General features: G+C 35.4%; 1 protein-coding gene across 4 annotated transcripts in view; it reads left to right on the top strand.

The window, feature by feature from the left end:
* Positions 1-21,862, top strand: part of ITGB3BP (integrin subunit beta 3 binding protein) — an 89,933-nt gene that overhangs the window by 52,915 nt on the left and 15,156 nt on the right. For all 4 annotated transcript variants that reach the window (XM_064282091.1, XM_064282089.1, XM_023549514.2 and 1 more), the window contains exons 4-6: positions 6,857-6,932; positions 21,178-21,256; positions 21,624-21,717. In XM_064282091.1, coding sequence (XP_064138161.1) covers positions 6,857-6,932; positions 21,178-21,256; positions 21,624-21,717 — 249 coding nt within the window. The remainder of the gene's footprint in view (positions 1-6,856; positions 6,933-21,177; positions 21,257-21,623; positions 21,718-21,862) is intronic.

Here is a 21,862-nt window from a genome sequence, read left to right as displayed (position 1 = left end):
CCTCACTTTACCAAATTTTCTTTAAATGAAACACATAATGAGATCTTAAACTTTTGAATGGTTTGATTTTATCTAATTAATACTTTTTATCTTAAAACTACTACTATTAGGTTTGCTTTCACAAAAACATATGAAGGTGTATATAATTTTTTCAAGTTCATAATTCTGTTTTATGTGCACCTGATATCTTTTTTTTACAATTAAAAATTAATGTCATAGAGATTGCACATCTCTATACTGAAATGTGAATAGATTTTAAGTGGATATGTGCTCAATTTCCATATGGAAATTAAATATAAACTAAATGGAATATTCCTTTTGCCCATAAAAAGATTGGTCACGTGATCACAGTTGACATTTAGGTGGATAATTATTACAGATTATAGTACTAAGTAAGCTCTTTTTAAAAAAGCCATACAGCAGGGGTTTTTGAGGTGCTGACAGTATTCTACTTCTTGACCTACATGATGGTTACACTGGTTTACTCTATAATTATTTATTAAACTGTACATATATGTTTTATGCAGTCTTCAATATGTATACTTCACATACAGAGTCTCAAAATAGGAGAATAGTGTCTAGAATTCTGTATGAGATGAAGTCTTTTGTGATCATTACATTGCTTATCCTAATACTTCATCTTGTACATATATTAAAACTAAGAAAGCCTGATTCTTCTAAAGTAACTTAAGTTCCAAATAAGTAAGAAAACATGACTTATGAAGGAATTTAAGTTTCAAATGAGGTCATAACCTATATTAACAATTTCCACTTCTTAAATTTTGTACAAAATATAAGGTATAGTTTAAATAAGCATTTTTATTTTAATGGCATATTATTTGCTACTCACTTTCTATCATATTTAGAATAAAATCCCAGAACCTTATCATGACTTTTAAGGCCATGCATGATCTAATACTTGATCACCTCATCTACCTCATTGTCTCCTCCTCTTCCCCATATTTATGGTCTTTAGCCACGTTGACCTTCTTGCTATAATTCAGTTATTCTGAGCTCTCCCTGCCTTAGGTGCACTTGTAGTTCTCTCCATCGGGAATACCCTTCCCTCAGGTTTTTATGTGTACTATATACATTTGAACTTTATGAACAGAAGCTTACTCTTAAATTTAAATTCATTTGTGGTTATAAAAAGGAAGAGAAATCTGGTTCTGCTTCTTCCCTCTACTTAGACTCTAAATGGGCCAGAAATAGCTAACTTAACACAGAGTGATTGGCTCCAGCTCTTCACTTTCTACTTTTAAGAGAACTGAGACTTATGTATTATACTGATGCCCTTCCCTACTCCCTAACAAATTTCTCCAAACTCTTATGCTTCTGAGAGAAGAGGAAGAATGGTAAATCTTTTCCACTCCTTCTTCCAAGAACACATCAGAGTTATTATTTAACAATGAGAGTAGAAGGTTAAACAACAAATTTGGCATAATTAAATACAGTACTTATACACTGGACAGTACCTGTGAGGAAACCACCCAGACTGTAGCAATGTAGCACAGAGAGTTAAAGAGAGAGAGAATGTATAAAACAGTAAAGAGAAATAATGGATAGAATAAGAAGGTCAAACTATGTCAGGTAGAAGTTCTACAAGAAGGAAATAGAATGAGACAGAGGCAATTATCGAAGATACAAGGACTATAAGCTTTCCATGATTAAATAGAGGCATGTATTTCCAGATTAAAGTAGCATGCTTATTCTGAGCAGAATGAATTAAAACAAATCTACACCTAGTTATATCATGGTAAAACTGCAAAACATCAAAGACTAAGAGAAAAATTCTTAAGCAATCAGAGATAAGACCTATTATCTACAAGGAATGACAGACTGATAGTAGACTTTTCATCAGTATCAATAGACTCAAGAAGGAAGTGAAGTAATAAATCCCAACTAAGAATGACAGCTGACTTTTCATTCGGGAAGTAAGGATGAAAGAAAAATGCTTTCTGATAAAGTCTGGGAGTTTACCATTCATAGGCCCTCACCGAAAGGACTACTAAAGAAGGCACTTCTGTTAGAAGGTAATTAAACTTCAGATAAAGGAGTGGAATGAAAAGAGCAATGGTGAAAAACTAAATTAGCAAACATGTTAGTAAATCTAATTACAAACTAACTCTAAAGCAAAAGACAATTTGACAGAGTTAAAAACAAAAAATGGACTATCCTAACATGGAAGTTAGATGAGGGGGGCGGATAGGTGTGAAAGTGTTATAGTCCTTGTATTTTTCAGGCAGAAGATAGGATATCTATAAATCGATTTTTTTTATTGTGTGTTTTTATTCCCTTGCCTATAAAATGGGGAAAATAATAATATCTACCTCAGAGTTGTTGTGATAATTAAATGAATTAATACACAAAAAGCACCCAGAACAATGTCCAACATGTAGTAAGTGTTCAATATATATTAATTCATTCATCTATTAATAAATAAGCAGCATAGCATCATAATTAAGAGCACAGTCTTTGTAGCCAGGCTGTGCTCTGGCTGGGTTTCAATCCTGACTCTGCCACTACTAGCTTTAGGGCCTTGGACAAGTTACTTAACCATTCTGTGCCTCTATTTTCTCATCTGCAAAATGGGAAAATGAATGACTACTTCATAGAGTTGTACATATTGATTAGTTAATATATATAACACGTTTAAAACAGTGCCTGGCCCTAATAAATACTATGTAAATGTTAGCCATTATCATACTTATTGATTGTGCTTCCAAACATTATGATCTGTTGAAAGCTATCTTCCGTAGTTAGGGAAGAGGGTCCCTGGAGCCTTACCAGAAAGTTCAAATTCTGAATGTTTTGTGAAACTATACTTAAAGGAAGTCGAGTATATAACTGTTTGTTAACTTACATACAACCTAGCAAGACAAAGGCCATATAGACCCCTCAGTCCTCTAATATATAATAACTCTATTTACTTTTTTATAGTGGAGTAGAATAAAATGAAAGAAAGTAATTATTAAGTGGCTAGAAGATTCTTTCAGTGATATATTAAACTATTCAACAGTCTTTGATAACTGATCCAAGTGTTACTCTTCAAAAAAAAAAGTCTTAGATGTCTTAGAGACATTAAAACTCCTCTTATCTAACAACTGAAAAGTGTATAAAAGTGTAGGTTTCTCTGTGATAAGATTGAGATTAATGTTCACATTTTGCAGGGTGAGATATTTGATGAGTACTCTTAGAATAATAAAATGTTTAGAAAAGCCTCGAATGCCTGGTGAAAATTCACATAAAGCATCATGAGCTGTTTGTAACCTGATATTGCTGACTGCTAGTGCCGAAATGCAAAAATGACTAACAAATTAAAGGAACAAAATAACTTTATTATTTAATTTTGGAGCTTTATTGAAAGTAGATAGCATTGTCAAGATACAGGAGATTATTATTAACCTTTAGACAGAGATTCTCAGATATACAGGCATACTGTGTGACTTTAGTTTTCATTTGTGGTTTTCTACAAAACAGATGCATTTCAACTTGATTTTTTTTTAGAGACAGCTTTTAATAGAATTTTTTCCCCAGAGTTCTCTAAAATCAATAAATAAAATATTGCTCTTTTTCTCCTCTGTCCTTTATTAAATAAACTTTTAGCCATATTAATTTATTTGTTTGGAACTTAAGGATGCAGAAAAATAATGAAAAGTTAACAAACAAGAGCAATTATGAGTGCTTTAACAAAATTTTTAAATCTTGAGTTTTTCTTTCTGGCATTAAATTGTATTTTGAGGTGACATTTTAATTGTGATACAATTTTTTTGAGGAAGAAAGATATAATGTAAAGTGTAGCAATGAGGGAAATCATTATTAATTTCTGAACCAATTTACTCAGTGAAATTTTAACTATCAGAGAATAGAAAATGTGCTTTCAAATAAGATTTTCCTCTAGTAATAGACAAGCCTGTTGCTGTCAAGTATATTCCAATATAGCGACCCTAGAGGACAGAGTAACCGCAGCATAGGATTTCCAAGGAGCAGCTGGTGGATTTGAATTGCTGACCTTCTGGTTAGCAGATGAACGCTTAACCACTGCGCCACCAGGGCTCCATCCTCTAGTTATAGAAGCAAGTAAAAGTAAAGGAATAAAAATTAAATGAAGGGAAAAAGGTAAACTGGCATTGGAAAGTCTGTTCCAGACAATGATATATTTCTTAGTATGTTCATAAGTTACATTTTTTTTTTAATTAAATTGCCTTAATGTTGCCTGTGTATTTAGTTTCATCTGAAAGTATTGGACCCCCTGCATTATCATCTAGAGCTATATTCTCCAGTAAACCAAAAACCAAACCCAGTGCCGTCAAGTCGATTCCAACTCATAGCAACCCTATAGGACAGAGTAGAACTGCCCCATGGAGTTTCCAAGGAGCGCCTGGTAGATTCGAACTGCCGACCCTTGGGTTAGCAGCCGTAGCACTTAACCACTACGCCACCAGGGTTTCCATATTCTCCAATACATGTGGCCATTAAGCATTTGAAATGTGACTAGTCCAAATTGAGATATACTGTAAGTATAAAATACACCGTATTTCAAAGACTTAGTATGAAAAAAAGAATGTAATTTATCTCATTATATTGTGTATTAGTTATCAAGTGCTGCTATAACAGAAGTACCACAGTGGATGGCTTTAACAAACAGAAATTTATTTTCTCACAGTTTAGGAGGCTAGAAGTTTGAATTCAGAGCACCAACTCTAGGGGAAGGCTTTTTCTTTCTCGGCTCTGTAGCAAGGTCATTGTGTCTTCAGCTTCTGCTTCCCAGATGCTTGGAATTCTCCATGTGTCTTGGCATCTGTTTTACCCCATCTCTCCTTCTGCTCAATTGTTTAATCTCTTTTTATATCTCAAAAGAGTTTGATGCTAATCCTGCCTCATTCACATAACAAAGACAACCCATTCCCGAATGCGATTATAACCATAGGCATAAAGTTTAAGATTTGTAACACACATTTTTGGGGGATACAATTCAATCAATGACATACTGATTACATGTTTAAATTAAATGATAGTGTTTTTATATTGGGCTAAATAATATATTATTAAAATTTAGCTTACCTGTTTGTTTTTTCCTTTTTAATCTCGCTACTAGAAAATTTAAAACTATATAAGTGGCTCACATATTTCTATTGGAAAATAGAGTGCTGAGCTAGCATTTCATGATTTTTCCCCAAAGCTCTCTAAAATCAATAAATCCATTTGTATCAAAAAAAATTTTAGAAAAACAATGAGAACATTAAGTGAATAATATTTCTTGTGTCAGTTGTTAAACAGGTAGAACTATATAAAAATTTTTACTGTAGGAGAGTGTTACCATAAGTACTTTTTAAAAAATGGTCTCTCCCTGCTGGTTTTCATTAGTAGTAAAGAGTTTAGATTATTTACTTATTTGCTTGTTTATTCTTCAAGAGCCAGTATAGGTAAGCCACTGAGAGTCTCTATCTGTACTAATACGTGTCTTCAAATACTTGTGTCTTAGTTATCTTGTGTTGCTATAACAGAAATACTACAAGTGGGAAAACAGAAACGTATTTTCTCACAGTCTAGGAGCGGAATCGACTTGACGGCACTGGTTTCTTTTTTTTTAGGAGACTAGAAGTCCGAATTCAGGGCAACTCTAGGGGAAGGTTTTTTCTCTCTGTCAGGTCTGGGAGAAGGTCCTTGTTCTTTCAGCTTCTGTTTCATGATTTCTTGGAGATCTGCATGTGGCTTGGCATCAACCCCCAAATGTGCTTCCTTACTTAATCTGCTCTTTTTATATCTCAAAAGGGATTGACTGAAGACATATCCTACACTAATACTATGTCATTAACATAACAAAGAAGCCCATTCCAAATGGGATTATAATCACAGGTATAGAGGTTAGGATTTACAGCACATATTTTGCGGGGGACACAATTCAGTCTGTAACAACCTGCTTACTAAATGTCGAACATGTTTAAAGTATAGAACAACCAACTAAGTAGTCATAAAAGCTCATAAACAATTATCTATTTGAGCACTAGTAGGTGAAAGCGTAATATGCTACTGGAGCTGTAAAATCAAACTTACATTTCACCAGCAGACATTTGAGAGGGGTTATGATTAAGTTACATCGTGTCTTCACTTGTGCCTCTGTGGATCTGTGAAACTTATGAAAGTTTATATAAACCATGGCCTGAAATAACTCTACAGCATTTTAAATGGAATCTAACAATTTATTTCTCATATTACTACCTTAAATAAATACTTTAATGAATTATGTATTTTGGTAGACACTAAACATCTCTCCAAGGATCTACTAAAGAAATAGGCATTTAAAGAGTCAGATTCTTTTTCTCCTAAAATCAGCTTTATTTTACTGTGATATCATTAGAAACTCACCATTTTCTAGGTATTAGTATCAGCAATCCATTGTTGCTGCTTTGAGAAAAAAAATAGGATAAAATAATGAAAAGTAAAAGCTTTCATATGATAATCTTTCCTTAAAATATTTTTATCTAAAAAAAATTTTTTTATCTAGTTAATGCATTTTAAACTAATTATATTATCAAATTGGTTTCTCTAATTTTCTCTTTAATATGCCAAATTCCAATGGTAATTCTAACCAAAAAATTGTTTTTTCTGTGTTATGTCATTTTACGTAAAAATTAGGAAAATGGGTATTAGAAAAAAAACAGCTATTGAAAAGTTTGTCAGAATAGGGAAAAAGTTTTTCCCATTTGAAATTTCAGGACACTTTTTCTTTTCCTACCTTCCTTTCATTTGGTCACTCTTACTTTCTATTTAAAATTTGGCAATCTAAATTCTGTTTAAAATTTGAGAATTTCTTCTTAACTTTGTGTTCTTCTCTTTATTATACAATGTATAGGAAAGAGGGAAAAATTGAATAACCTCAATTCCAGAATGACTAAAAGAAAGGAATCTACAACAAACAACAATGATGAGTAAGTTTATTCATTTTGAAATAATACACATGTGTGTCTTGCAAGAAAAGGTTCATGGTTGTGAAATATGACAACTTGGAGAAATCATTTCTCTATAGATATAATAAATAATATACACCTGAGTTGTAGTCCTTCTTAAAGAAGTAAAATACCTTATTTTGTAATGTGTTTTGTAGCGCTCATATAATGGTAATATGTTGTTGCTAGTTGCCATGAAGTCAGCTCTGACACGCGGAGACCCCATGTATAACAGAACGAGATGGTGCCCCAGTCTAGCGCTATCTTCATGACTGTTGGTGTTTGAGTCCCTTGTTGTGGCCATTGTGTCAGTCCATTTCATTGAGGGTTTTTCTTGCCTTTGCTGACCCTCCACTTTACCAAACATGATATTCTTCTCCAGCAATCAGTCCCTCCTAACAACACAGCCAATGTAAGCAAGTCAAAGTCTCCGACGGTGTTCTGTGATCATCTTAAGGTGAAGCTGAGGAAAATACCCTTTTCAGATTTACATGGATAGAGAAGTGCGTTTTATGGGGACTTAATGGCTAACAAATAGCTGGTTCAAGGCAGAGCTGGGAGCACAGAGAAGCTAGTCGAGTAAGGATGCTGGGGGAACTTGAAAGGCTTACCTGTCCAGCAACAAAGCATTTTCATATTGGCCTGCCAATGGTGCCTTTGAGTGAAGCATTATCTGCAGAAAGCTACTACACATGCATTCTGGAAAGAACGTTAGTGTCTACCAGAAGGTAGATAGGAATTGAATTAAGTATTGCGTGATTATCCAGAAGGATTGAATTAAGCAGAAAAGAAGGTTGAATATTCCTAGTAGTTCATATGTTCAGCGTATTTACCATTCTAGCTGTATTTTCTGTGTACACGTACTATGCCATCAGGAAGTTTCTACCCACTAGGAGCTTATGGTCTTATGTTGTCATATACCTTCCCCAACTTAGAGATGGGTTATGTTTCAAAAGTTTTTTAAATCATTTGTGCAGAACTCCCAATGCATTTTTCCCTATGTAGTGTTAATTGTGAGTATAACCCCAGGTCAAGGTACAAGTCTATTGATTTCATAATGTAGCTGTAGTATTAGTGTTGCTAGTTGCCATGAAGTAGTATTAAATCAGTTGCCATGTAATAGTATTAAATCAGTAATGAGTAGTCTGGGTTAAAAGATACAGAAACTGAATGCCATTTAGAGTATAATCAGGATGTAGGGAAGAGTTTCTCAAAGAGATCTCATTTGATATCCCTTCAGCAATTGTTGTACCCTGTCTTAGTTATCTAGTGCTGCTACAACAGAAATACCACAAGTGGATGGCTTTAACAAAGAGAAATTTATTCTGTCATAGTCTAGGAGGCTAGAAATCTGAATTCAGGGTGCCAGCTCCAGGGGAAGGCTTTCTCTCTCTGTCAGCTCTGGGAGAAGGTCCTTGTCATCAATCTTCCCCTGGTCTAGGAGCTTTTCATTGAAGGGACCCTGGGTCCAAAGGACAGGCTCTTCTCCTGGTTCTTCATTCTTGGCAATAGAAAGTTCCTCCATCTCTCTGCTGTCTTCTCTTTTATATCTCAAAAGAGATTGACTTAAGATACAACATAATCTTGTAGATTGAGTTCTGCCTCATTAACATAACTGCCTCTAATCCTGTCTCCTTAACATCACAGCAGTAGGATTTACAACACAGGAAAATCACATCAGATGACTGAATGGTGGACAGTCACACAATATTGGGAATCATGGCCTAGCCAATTTGGCACACATTTTGGGGAGATACCATTCAGTCTATAACAAGGAGGTTATGGTCTAGAATGGAAGGCAGACACATAAATAAATGATTTGAATACATTGTGGTGTTATGATTAACAGCGTGACTTATACATGTATCTAATAGCTAGCTTCTATGACAAAACTGTAAGGTTACTGTGGTATAGAAAGTAGGATGCCTTTAAAATACGTTCTTAGCAGACCAGAAGAACAAATGGAGTCTGCTGTTTTATGTAGAAAAACTGAATGTTAATTATCAAAGTAAAGTAAAAATGAGTATAAAACAAGTTTCTAAATAAATTTCTATGTTTGTAAAGGCTAGTGAATAATTAATCACAATATTTCAATGTAAGTATATTGTCTAACAATAAAAATAAATTATTTTAAGAATCTCAGCAAAATGTTTTCTCTTGAAATAATCAGTATATCATTTTATTTACTTTTTAAATTTATTTCTATTGTAAAGTTCATTTAAAAGTTGAATCTCATACCCTTTTCTTATTTTGATAAAAAATTTTAAATGAGGTAAAAATACAAATTAAATAGAAACATGCCTCAAATTCTTTTTACAAGTAATTTTTATTTATTTAAACAAAAATTTTGAGAGCCTTAAAAACACAAATTTATGAAGTAGATGGACAAGTCCACAGAGAAAACATTTTAAAACTGCAAACAAGATTTCTCACTGGTAAAATATCTTCAGATGTCTTCCCTAAACAGATAACAACTTGGAATATTTATTAAAACTTATGATTTTGAAATATTCTGAATTTACAGAAAATTTGCTAGAATATTACGAAGAACTCCTGGGCCCTTCCCCGAGATTCATGAATTGTTAACATTTTGTCACATGTGCTTCTCTCATTCTCTGTGTCACACATGTATACCCACACACATACACATTTCTTTCTGAATATTTGAGAAGTTACAGATGACATCCCCCCTTACCACTAACTACTTTAGTGTGCATTTCCTAAGAACAAGAATATTCTGTAATATAGCCACAATTCAAGTATCAAAACCAGGAAATTTAACATTGATATAGTTACTATCATCTAATATGCAGTCTCTATTCAAATTTTCCTAATAGTGTCCTTTATTGAAGTTTTTTACCCTTGATCCAGGATACAGTCCCAGATCACACATTGCATGATAGGTTTTAAGTTTCCTTTAATCTGGAACAGTTCTTTAATCTTTCATTGTCTTCCATGACAGTGATATTTTTTAAAGAATACAGGCTGTTTTTGTTGTTGTTGTTGTTGTTGTAGAATGTTCCTCAACTTAGGTTTGTCTGATATTTCTTCAAGATGACATTCAGATAAATCATTTTTTCAGTGTATTACATCAGGAGGCATTTTGTCGTATTCTTGATGATACTTTAATCATTTGATTAAGGTGGTGCCTACCAGGTATATCCATTGTAAAGTTAATAGTTTTCCCTTTGTAACTAATACTTTGTTGGGAAGTAGTTTGAGACTATTTTATCCAATAGCTTTAGCATACATTGGTGATTCTTGCCTGGGTCAATTATTACTCTCATAGTTACACAGTGGTGATTTTCTAACCCTACCTTTCCTTCTATGTTTATTAAGTTGGCCTTCTGCTTGTTGGCCTTTTTTTTGATTTGTGAGCTCATACTGATACAGGGTTTTTCCTTGCCTTCCCCCTTTGCATTTTTTATCTCTTCTCAAGCAGTAGATCTCTGGTTCCTAACACCAGTGTATTTACACATTTGCTTAAGGAATAAGCAACATACACAAAATAGTTTCAGAATTACTGCACTCTATACACTGTAAAAAAAAAAAAACATTCTGAGAGTTCAAGATTTGTTTGCAGTCTTTTTGTCTTTCGATTGAAGGTATGTAGACAAATTACTGTGTTCAAAAATTGCTGGTTCCCCCACCCCCTTCTGCATGGTTATATTATTTTGAAATTTCATTCTCTGGTTTCTGCTTGTATTTTATTTTAATTTTTTCCTTTATCGTTATTGATTTTTCTTTTTTTTACTATGTCAAACATTAACATGGTTCTAAAATCTTTACCTCAAAAGTATATACTGAGAAGTGTTGCTCCCTCCACCATTCCTTCTACCTGTTCTCTGTAGGTAACCAAATTTATTCGTTTCTGGTTTACCTTTCCTAAGTTTATTTTTATAAGAATGAGCAGTTTCATTTATATTATCTTATTTCTATTTATTTGAGAAGTTGCAGATGACATCCCCCTTTACCATTAACTACTTTAGTGTGTATTTCCTACAATATGCACTCTTTTAGTGTGTGTGTCATACAGTGTGTACTCACTTGCACTTTGTTTTTTTGGCTTATGAATATGTCCTGAAATCACTCCCTGTTAATCCACTTGGAGAATATTATAAAAATTCTCCCAGCAGGAAAACACAGCTCCATGTTCTAGGTTTAATTCCACCACCACCCCCCCCCCCCCCAGAAAACAGCAGTTAATGACATGTCAATAAAGCTCATTTATAAACAGACACGTACATATTAATACTTTATATGAACTTCCATATCCTTTATGTTGTGAAAGGCAAATATATAATTCACTGCTGTTGGCCTTCCTTGCTCTTGGTAATTTGCTACTGCTTCTGGCACTGCTATGAAAATGTAATAATAGTGACTGTCTTCTATAAGGTTTATTTTCTTTCAACTTTTTATTTTGAGATAATTGTATATTCACATGCTGTTATAAGAAGTAATACAGAGAGATCACATGTATCACTTTTTCCCAGTTTCCTCTCATGGTAACATCTAGCAAAACTGTAGTCTAATATCACAGCCAGGAGATTGGCATTGACACAGTCTACTGATATTACTCAGGCTTCCTCAGTTTTCTGTGTACTCATTTGCGTGTGTGTGTGTGTGCGCGCGCATGTGTGTGTGTTCTGTGCAATTTTACCACACGTGTAAGTTCACATATCCACCAGCATGGTCAAAATACAAAACAGTTCCATCTCTACAAGTGTCTCTACTGTTACATAAGGCTTATTTTTAATCACTCGTTTTATTCCTTTACAGTCAGAAAAGTAACTTTTTTAGATGTGAAACTTTGATTTCAGTACTAATCCAAATAAAAATCATAGTTATGCTAGAACTGGGTTGGTTGGTTGGTTTTTCTTTTCTTTCTTATTTTTTAATGTATATGTTATGGATTGAATTGTGTCCCTCCAAAAAGTGTGTGTCAACTTGGCTAGTCCATGATTCCCGGTATTGTGTGACTGTCCACCATTTTGTCATCTGATGTGATTTTCCTATGTGTTGTAAAGCCTACCTCTGTGATGTTAATGAGGTGGGATTAGTGGCAGTTATGTTAATGAGGCAGCACTCAGTCTACAAAATTAGGTTGTATCTTAAGTTAAGCTCTTTTGAGATATAAAAGAGAGAAGCGAGCAGAGAGTTAGAGGGGACCTCTTACCACCAAGTAAGCAGTGCCAGGAGCAGAATGCGTCCTTTGGACCCAGGGTCCCTGTGCTGAGAAGCTCCTAGACCGGGGGAAGATTGATGACAAGGACCTTCCCCCCAGACTCCACAGAGAAAGCCTTCCCCCGGAGGTCACGCCCTGAATTTGGACTTCTGGATTATAAGAGAATAAACTTTTCTTTGTTAAAGCCATTTACTTGTATTATTTCTGTTACAGCAGCACTAGATAACTAAGACACTATACCGTTTATAATTGTGACAACCACTGGTCAGAATTCTCAGGTTGCATGCTTCCATTACAGTTTTGTGAGTCCAAATTTCTCTTTACCATATTTTAAGTATTCAATCATACAACAAGAATATTGACTTATGGATCACTTTCTGCCTAAAATGAGGGTCTCTAAAGTTGAGTTAGTTGAAAATTTTTATCAGATACTTAGGATGAAGGTATAGTTATATCCTGTAGGTGAGCAAAAGCTAAGAGGGAAACCAAAGAGAATCAATATTTAAAAGAGACTGATTTTCAGCTGTTTAAAATTTTTGACAGTGTCAATTTTTTCATTTTGTTCAGTTTCTTTTTTTAACTTGGCCACTTTTTCTTTGGAGAAAATTTCTTTAATTGCCTTTGATGTACATAAAAATTACCTGGAAATGCATATTTCTAGGCCCTATCCAGAGACATTCTGATTACTAGACATTGCATGCAGTCCAGGAATTTGCATTTTTAACAGTCTCACCAAGGAATTCTGATGCCAGTGGTAAGTGAATTACACTTTGAGAAATATTATGTAATGTTTAAGAGCACAAGTCAAACACACCTGGGTTTAAGTTGTGACTGTGCCCCTTGTTATATAGCCCTGGAAAATTATATTATTTATTGTGCTTCAGGTTTCGTGATCTATAAAATGAAGATTATATTTACCACAGAGAGTTGTTTTGGAGACTAAAGATACAGTTTGTAATAAATGCAGTGCCTTGAACTTAGAAAGCACTCAAAAAAAAGCTAGTAATATATTTTATTGTTAACATCATCCAAAATACTCAGCTTAGATAAACAGAGGTTCAGTGACCTATTTACCTTTTTGTGTATGAGTTGAACTATAGTGAAAATAAAGAAAAACCTGAGGATTTTATCCCTGTTATATACATGTAACCCTCAGGTTTATTGAGATTTTATAAAAACACAGTCTCTTAGAGGTAACTTTCAGGTAACCGTTTTTAGGAAAGGAATTAAGAGCTCATCTGTGGCCTTTGAGTATATGGTGTTAGGATAGTGAAGCAGAAATCTGAGTTTAAGAATTTCATTTTAGTATGGAGGAAGTGGAGATTGGGTTAGATCATTATTTTGAGCAATGGTTTGTGAAACACATAAAAGGTTAAACATCAGGGGCCCAGAAAATTCATACATTTGCAATATTGACCCTCAGTATTGCTGTAACATTTATTTTCTGTGGCGTTGGCAGCTTAGGCCGGGAGCGAAGAAAACAAATGTATAGAGAACATGTGGCAGAAGGTTAAGGGGCTGGGGTAATTAACTTTTTCAGCAATGTAACCAACTTGAACCATGGAGGAAGTGAAAGGGAGAACTAAAAGATGGGTATATTTCATATACATCCAGGGATATATGGTCACGGGACCAAGTCTTTTTGGTTTATTCATTGATCCATCGAATATTTGGGGGGCACCTCCCATACTAGAGGCACCATGCTAGACAACTTGGATTATAAGAGTAAACAATGGACATCATCTTTGTCTCCATGGAATTTGTAATTTACTGTGGTAGACAAATGATAAATAATTGGAAGTTACAAAAAGGAAGGAAGTCAGGATCTTTAGAGGCCATGATCATGGTTTTTAGGGGGTTTCATCTCTTCTTCCACTTATACCCATAATGTCTACATAGTCAGTACAGTAGGCACCATTGGTTGCATGACAAGGAATCTCTAAGAAATCACTGGGTTCTGGCTACCATTACTGAATGTTTTGATCAAAAATTCTATAGAAGAATGCTGATCAAAAGGAGGAAAAATATGGAACATAATTTCAAATTCTCATGGAATCCACACTTCCTGGAACCATTAAGGCTGGATGATCTGAGGTAATCTTTAAACCTTAAACCAAAACAAAGCCCCTGAAATGATCTTTAAACCAAAGAATTAAAAAAAAAAAAAAATTAGTAAAGAGTGTTTGACTTGAGCATCATGCTGTTTTAAAGAAATACCTATATGTGATCAAATTGGCAAGAGGAACTCAAAAGGTTAGATGAGAAGCTTAGAAAGCAGTGAGTTTATGTTAATGGTAGTGGAATAATTTGAAAAAGGATAGTGAAAATGTTGTACAACTTGGAGATGGTAATCAGTATCAGTAAATTGTACATGTAGAAATTGTTGAATTGGTTTACGTTTTGCTGTGTGTATTTTCACAAAAAAGAAAGAAATCACTTCTCTCCCTTACTTCCCCTTCTTCCAGATCTAGAATGGCACAGTAGCAGCTGAGTTAATATTTGCTAACCACCTGTATCAATAATTGTCAGTTAGAACCAACAATTTAATGACAGTTTCTTTTGTTCCTTTAGCGCTCCCCTCAGAATACACCTGAGGCACTTTATATAGAGAAAATGATGAAGATAAATTTGAAGTTAAGAATGGAAGATAATTGAAAGTGGTCAAGATAGGGAAAACCCAGGACTGGATCAGAATTATAGATTTGAAAGTCATATTACACATCATTGCTTGATATTGAAGAAGTTAAGAGCATAACTAATAGATACATCCCTCCTATGGATTTTATTTTCGCTGAAGTTCTTTTAAATAACATGAACCTTGTCTTTGTAGGAAATTAAAGAACCCTGAATTTTACAATGAAATTTTTCTAAACAAATTGGAAAAATGCATGGAAAATCCTGAATTTCTAGCACGTGGCTTTCCCAAGAGAAAAGATAATTTATATTTAACATATCATAAGAAACAAGACTGAGACAACTCTTTGGTGTACCAGGCCAACAATTTTTGAAAGTATCTTAGAGGACCAACTTGGAGACTTTAAATACTAAAAAAAAAAAAATACTAGGTGCTGAAAAATGATAATGCTGGAATTTTACTTTACTGTTGAACAAGAAGGTTCATACAATGGCCATTATAAGATGAAGGAGTTGATCCAGTTTTGTCTAGCCAGAAAAGAGTAATGTTCTATAAGACAGTAATGACAGCCACTGATTAGGGCCTGTCTCCGTATTACAGTTTTAAAAATTCTATAAAGTTGATGATTTGTTCACTAACTGACTTGAAAGTGGGAGCAACAATCTTTTTTGTGTGTGTGTGTGCTTTAAGTGAAAGTTTACAGTTCAAGTCACTTTCTCATGTAAAAACTTATGCACACATTGTTAGGTGACCGTAGTTGATCTCCCTGCAATGTGACAATGCACTCCTTCTCTCTACCCTGTATCTTCCATGTCCATTCAACCAGCTCCTCTTTCCCTCTGCCTTCTCATCCCTGCCTCCAGACAGGAGCTGCCCACATAGTCTCACGTGTCTGTTTGAGCCAAGAAGCATACTCCACACCAGTATCATTTTATGTCTTATTGTCCAGTCTAATCTTTGTCTAAAGAGCTGACTTCGGGAATAGTATTAGTTTTGGGCTAACAGAGGGTCGGGGGCCATGACCTCTGGGATCCATTCAGTCTCAGTCAGACCATTAAGTCTGGCCTTTTTACTAGAATTTGAGGTCTGCGTCCCACTTTCCTCCTGCTCTGTCAGGGATTCTCTGTTGTGTTCCCTGTCAGGGCAGTCATCAGTGGTAGCTGGGCACCATCTAGTTGTTCCGGTCTCAGGCTGATGGAGTCTCTGGTTTATGTGGCCCTTTCTTTATCTTGGGGTCATATTTTCCTTGTGTCCTTGGTGTTCTTCATTCTCCTTTCCTCCAGGTGGGTTGAGGCCAATTGATGCATCTTAGATGGCCACTTGCTAGGTTTTAAGATTCCAGACGCCACTCACCAAAGTGGGATTCAGAACATTTTCTTAATATACTTTGTTATGCCGTTTGACCTAGATGTTCCCTGAAACCATGGTCCCCAGACCCCCACCCCTGCTACTCTGTCCCTCAAAGGGTTTGGTTGTATTCAGGAAACTTCTTAGCTTTTGGATTAGTCCTGTTGTGCTGACTTCCCCTGTATTGTGTGTTGTCCTTCCCTTCACCTAAAATAATTCTTGTCTGCTATGTAATTAGTGAATACCGCTCTCCCTCCCCACCCTCGTAACTGTCAAAGAAAGCTTTCTTCTGTGTTTAAACCTTTTCTTAAGTTCTTATAATACTGGTCTCATATAATATTTGTCCTTTTGTAACTAATTTCACTCACCATAATGCCTTCCAGATTCCTCCATGTTATGAGATGTTTCACGGATTCATCGTTGTTCTTTATTGTTTCATAGTATTCCATTGTGTGAGCATACCATAATTTGTTTATCCGTTCATCCGTTGATGGGCACCTTGGTTGTTTCCATCTTCTTGCTATTGTAAGCAGTGCTGCAATGAACATGGTGTGCATATATCTATTCGTGTGAAGGCTCTTATTCTCTAGGATATATTTGAAGGAGTGGGATTTCTGGATCGTATGGTAGTTATACTCTGTCCTATAGGGTTGCTATGAGTCGGAATTGACTCGACGGCACTGGGGTTTTTTTTTATGGTAGTTCTATTTCTAGCTTTTTAAGAAAGAGCCAAATTGATTTCCGAAGTGGTTGTACCATTTTATATTCCCACCACCAGTGTATAAGTGTTCCAGTCCCTTCACAACCTCTCCGACATTTATTATTTTGTGTTTTTTGGATTAATGCTAGCCTTGTTGGGGTGAGATGGTATCTCATTGTACTTTTGATTTGCATTTCTCTAATGGCTAATGATTGTGAGCATTTCCTCATGTGTCTGTTAGCTGCCTGAATGTCTTTTTTGGTGACGTACCTGTTCATATCCTTTGCCCATTTTTTTATCTGGGTTATTTGTCTTTTTGTTGTTGAGATTTTGCAGTATCTTATAGATTTTAGAGATTAGACACCGATTGAATTTGTTATAGCCAAAATTTTTTTCCCAGTCTGTAGGTAAACTTTTTACTCTTTTGGTGAAGTCTTTGAATGAGCATAAATGTTTGATTTTTAGGAGCTCCCAGTTATCTAGTTTCTCTTCTGGTGTTTGTGCATTGTTAGTAATGTTTTGTATACTGTTTATGCTGTGTATTAGGGCTCCTAGTGTTTTCCCCCTATTTTTTCTTCCATGATCTCTACTGTTTTAGATTTTATATTTAGGTCTTTGATCCACTTTGAGTTAATTTTTGTGCATGGTGTGAGGTATGGATCTTTCCCCATTTAACAGACTTTGGGCCTTTGTCAAGTATCAGCTGCTCATAGGTGGATGAATTTATATCTGGATTCTCAATTCTGTCCCGTTGGTGTATGTATTGTTCTACCAGCCTGCTTTGACTACTGTGGTGGTATAATAGGCTCTAAAGCAACAGTCATTGTGAGATTTTGTACCATAATGAATTTGAGAAATGCATTCTGCAGGCACCTTCAAGGAAATAAAAGATGGTTGGTTTTCAGAAACAAGTAAATTAGTGAAGGAACATCAAGATGTTATTAAAGAACAAGTAACTCTAAGCAAGCAATAAGGCTGTCTTAGCTAGGGTAACAAAGTAGAATTTGAACTGTACATTGAAAATATAGAAAAAGGATAACAGCAGCAATGAAAATCCAGTCTCCAGCACAAGTGGGATTAAATGTTCATGAAGGATGCTTGTTTGTCTAGGATGAAGACAGTGGCAGCCACATTTTCCCCAAAAGCTGCTCAGCAAGTAGTTTATCTCCAAAGATTATAAAAGCGTCTCCACTGAGTCAGAAGATATGGAAAAACGTGTCCTGAATTACTCAGGATTTAACAGTTGGATGGCAGTTATAAAACCATTTTATGAATTTGGTTGCCGTAGAAATGAGAGAAAGGGTATTCATCTAGGAAGAAGAAGAAGGAGGAAGAGGAGAGAAAAGGAAATTAAAATAAGCAAAAATGAGAAGAGTGACAGAGTGTGCCGTACTTGATTCTGCAGTGGACACTACAAGTTCCCCTGCAAAAGCAGCGTAGGCACGTGAAGATGTCTTGAAAACATCTTCCCCAGATAATTGGCACTCAGTCCATACAGCTTTCCAAGGATGTCAAAGCAGTTGTTTTGCTAGCTGAGCCCCCCAGTGACTATCTTAATTTGGGAGAGAGGGTTTCTAGTACAGGTTTTTCCTACTACCTGAAAGTACAGTGTCCTGGATTGAATTAGCCCCCTAAAAATGTGTATGTCAACTTGGTAAGGCCATGATTCCCAGTATTCTGTGGTTGTCCTCCATTTTGCGATCGTAATTTTATGTTAAGAGGATTAGGGTGGGATTGTAACACCACCCTTACTCAGGTCACTTCCCTGATCCCAGGTAAAGGGTTTCCCTGGAATGGGGACTGCACCACCTTTTATCTCTCAAGAGATGAAAGGGAAGCAAGCAGAGAGCTGGGGACCCTATACCACCAAGAAAGCACCAGGAGCTGAACACGTCCTTTGGACCCAGGGTCCCTTCACCTGAGAAGCTCCTCGACCATGGGAAGACTGAGGACAAGGACTTTCCTCCAGAGCCGACAGAGAAAAAGCCTTCCCCTGGAGCCAGTGCCCTGAATTTGGACTTTTAGCCTGCTTTACTGTGAGAAAATAAACTTCTCTTTGTTAAAGCCATCCACTTGTGGTATCTCTGTTATAGCAAACAGCACTAGATAACCAAGACATAGAGCATTCCTGTGAAACCTTTTGTAAGCCAAAATGGCATAAAGAAGCAATTACCATTAATTTATATGGGAAAATTTTTTGAGCATTCCCAGACCCAAAAAATAACCTACCAAATCATTCCAAATAACACTTAAAAACCTTTTGTGCTCTCTTAGACTTTTCTGATACCTTAGAACACGTCTTGTTAATGGATGCACAAAATAAATCTAGATAAAGCACTGATGCTCACAGACACAGTTCAAAGCTATGGTGGCTTGATGCTGAGATACCTGAATAGTTCCCAGAGAGGAAGCTTGGTGACACTACTCCAGGTGCCCGCTGCCTCTTTAACTGCTCACTGCAAAACAAATGCTGAACACCGTTTCCACTTTTAACCTTTTTTCTTACAGGGAAAATCTTCAGATTTCTCTCGATTAGCAAAAACAGGTACTAATGTAGGTCTTTCGTAAAAGCGAAGTGGTGCAAAGCGGGAGATTCCTGTATGTCCTTTGGGACTGCTACATTGCACAACTCCTGGGAGCACCATTTGCATTGTATCATGTGGACTGAACCTCTTGGAGTCTTTCAAAATGGTAGCTTTGCAGAACCCAACACACACAATTCCTGGAAGGTCAACAGGGAGCACCACCAGTTCCTTTAAGGTATGGGTTAAGACAATGTAGCCACTCCAGTCCTCTCAAAGAGGCCCAAGGTTAAAAGCCCTAGGATTCCTTCTTGTAAGAGCAGAGTAGCTTACTTGACTCAGTTTTACATTCCTGAGGGGCACTTAGTAGGCTTGGGCATCATGTAGAGGAGCTAGATGTTCTCAGCCTGGGTAGGAGTCACTTAAGCCCTCTTACTACTTCAGAACAAGCAAATCTGTCTTGGAAGAAGTATAGCCAGAGTGCTTCTTGGAAGAGAGAATGGTGAGACTTCATCTCATGTACTTTGGACATGTTATCAGGAGAGATCAGTCCCTGGAGAAGGAGATCATGCTTGGTAAAGTAGAGGGTCAGCAAAAAAGAGGAAGACCCTCAACGAGATGGATTGACACAGTGGCTGCAACAATGGGCTCAAGCATAAGAACAATTGTGAGGATGGCACAAGACCGAGCAGTGTTTTGTTCTGGTGTATTTAGGGTCGTTATGAGTCGAAACCAACTCGATGGCACCTAACAACAGTATTTCAGACTTTTGGAGTCTCCTTTGACACCATCTCTCAAACTGAAGTTTTGATGTTAAGCAATTGGGGCACCAGACACGAGTTTTAATTGAAAAAAGACATAATAATAGAGGACTTGTGGCTAATAATAAGTACTTGAAGTAAATGATAAATGTGACTGATCTGAAATGAAATGTGCTATGAATATAAAATATGCTCTGGGCTTTTAAATATTATATAATAATAATGTTTATGTTAATTAAATGTTGAAATGATAACACTTTAGATACATTGGGTTAAAGAAAATACAGTGTTGAAATTAAGTTCACCTGTTTCTTTTTGCTTTTTAATGTGACTACTAGAAGCTTTTAAATTATATATGTGGCTTGCATTATATTTCTGCTGGTATAGATTATCATATGCAGATATAGGACCTTAAATGTGGGGGAAAAATAAAATTTCAACAATAAGGGAAGAGTTAAATCATCTTTCATATACATTTACTGGATAGAATATTATGAAACCTCTAAAATTATAGGTATACGGACTATGTGTGTCAAAAAAAAGTGTGATGATACAATTAAGTAAAGAAAGCATGATGTGAAAGAAAATATAAAGTTATTGTAATGTTTAAAAAAAAAAACGTAGGAGAAACTTTTCCAAAATGCCAACTGGAGATAGTTTTTGGTTTTTTACTTTTCTTTATTTTCAAATGTAAAGGCATGTGTCTGTATCTTTTTTTCACACTGACATATACTAAAGCCATACAAAATTTTTTTTTACACGAAAAATCAGTAGGTAACACTGATCAAAGTAAATGAAGGAGAAGGTGGTGGATTTGTGTTCTCAAAGTGGCTTGTGGAGAAGGGAGCAAGCCGGCTGTGTGCTCTCTCCCACTGCTCACTGGAAATGAGCGCGGATAGTTGATAGAATATATTGTGTCTGTAAAAGAATGAAAGGACGGAGGAGGGGCATTTGCATCTTTTACCAGTTCGAAAAATGTAGGAAAAGGATTAGAAAACTGAATCTAAGATCCTTTAAAATGATTCGCCATGTTTAAATGCCTATTCTTGCTAAATATTATTTTTTATTCATTTACAGATTCATGATGTTATTGTCTAAAGTTGAGAAATCATCAGAAAAAATCATGGAAATAATGCAAAATTTAAGTAGCATACAGGTCTGCTTTTTCTTTTTCATGTAACTTTTTATACATCTAACTTTCATGCATTCTTTGGAAAAGAATAATATGTCTTATGTGAATATTACTTAGCCATAATATTTTAGTACTATCTGGCTTTTTCACATTTACAAGTAAGTTATGTTTTAGTCTTTTTAGTTAATAGTACATTGTTTTTACTCAGCCATTTTAAAGCTTGTAATAGTTAACCTACCAGAAAAATTAAGTTTCCTAACATACAATTTTTTTTAACATACAGTGTAAGTTTTTCAAATGAAGAAGACAATTTACTGTATTTAAGATATTCTCTAGATTTGTCAGTAGTTTTATATTTGTAGAGAACTCATTTAAGATGACTTTCTTTTAGGCTTTGGAGGACAGGAAAGAGCTTGAAAACCTCATTGGTATCTCCTGTGCATCAAGTTGCTTAAAAAGAGAAATGCAGAAAACCAAAGAGCTAAGTAAGAAGAATTTGAGTTTTCAATAGTGGTTTTAGAAATGAACTTAATTTTTCCCAAATTTAAATTTGATAGACATCTTTATATATGCTAATATGGGCATGGGATAGAAATCCTACTGCTTCATTTAATAAGAAGTCACATATCT

Source organism: Loxodonta africana, chromosome 3 (genome assembly GCF_030014295.1).
Source record: "Loxodonta africana isolate mLoxAfr1 chromosome 3, mLoxAfr1.hap2, whole genome shotgun sequence".
NCBI lineage: Eukaryota > Metazoa > Chordata > Mammalia > Proboscidea > Elephantidae > Loxodonta > Loxodonta africana.
Note: the sequence above shows the minus strand (reverse complement) of the source record. Positions and strands in the feature narration are given on the sequence as shown.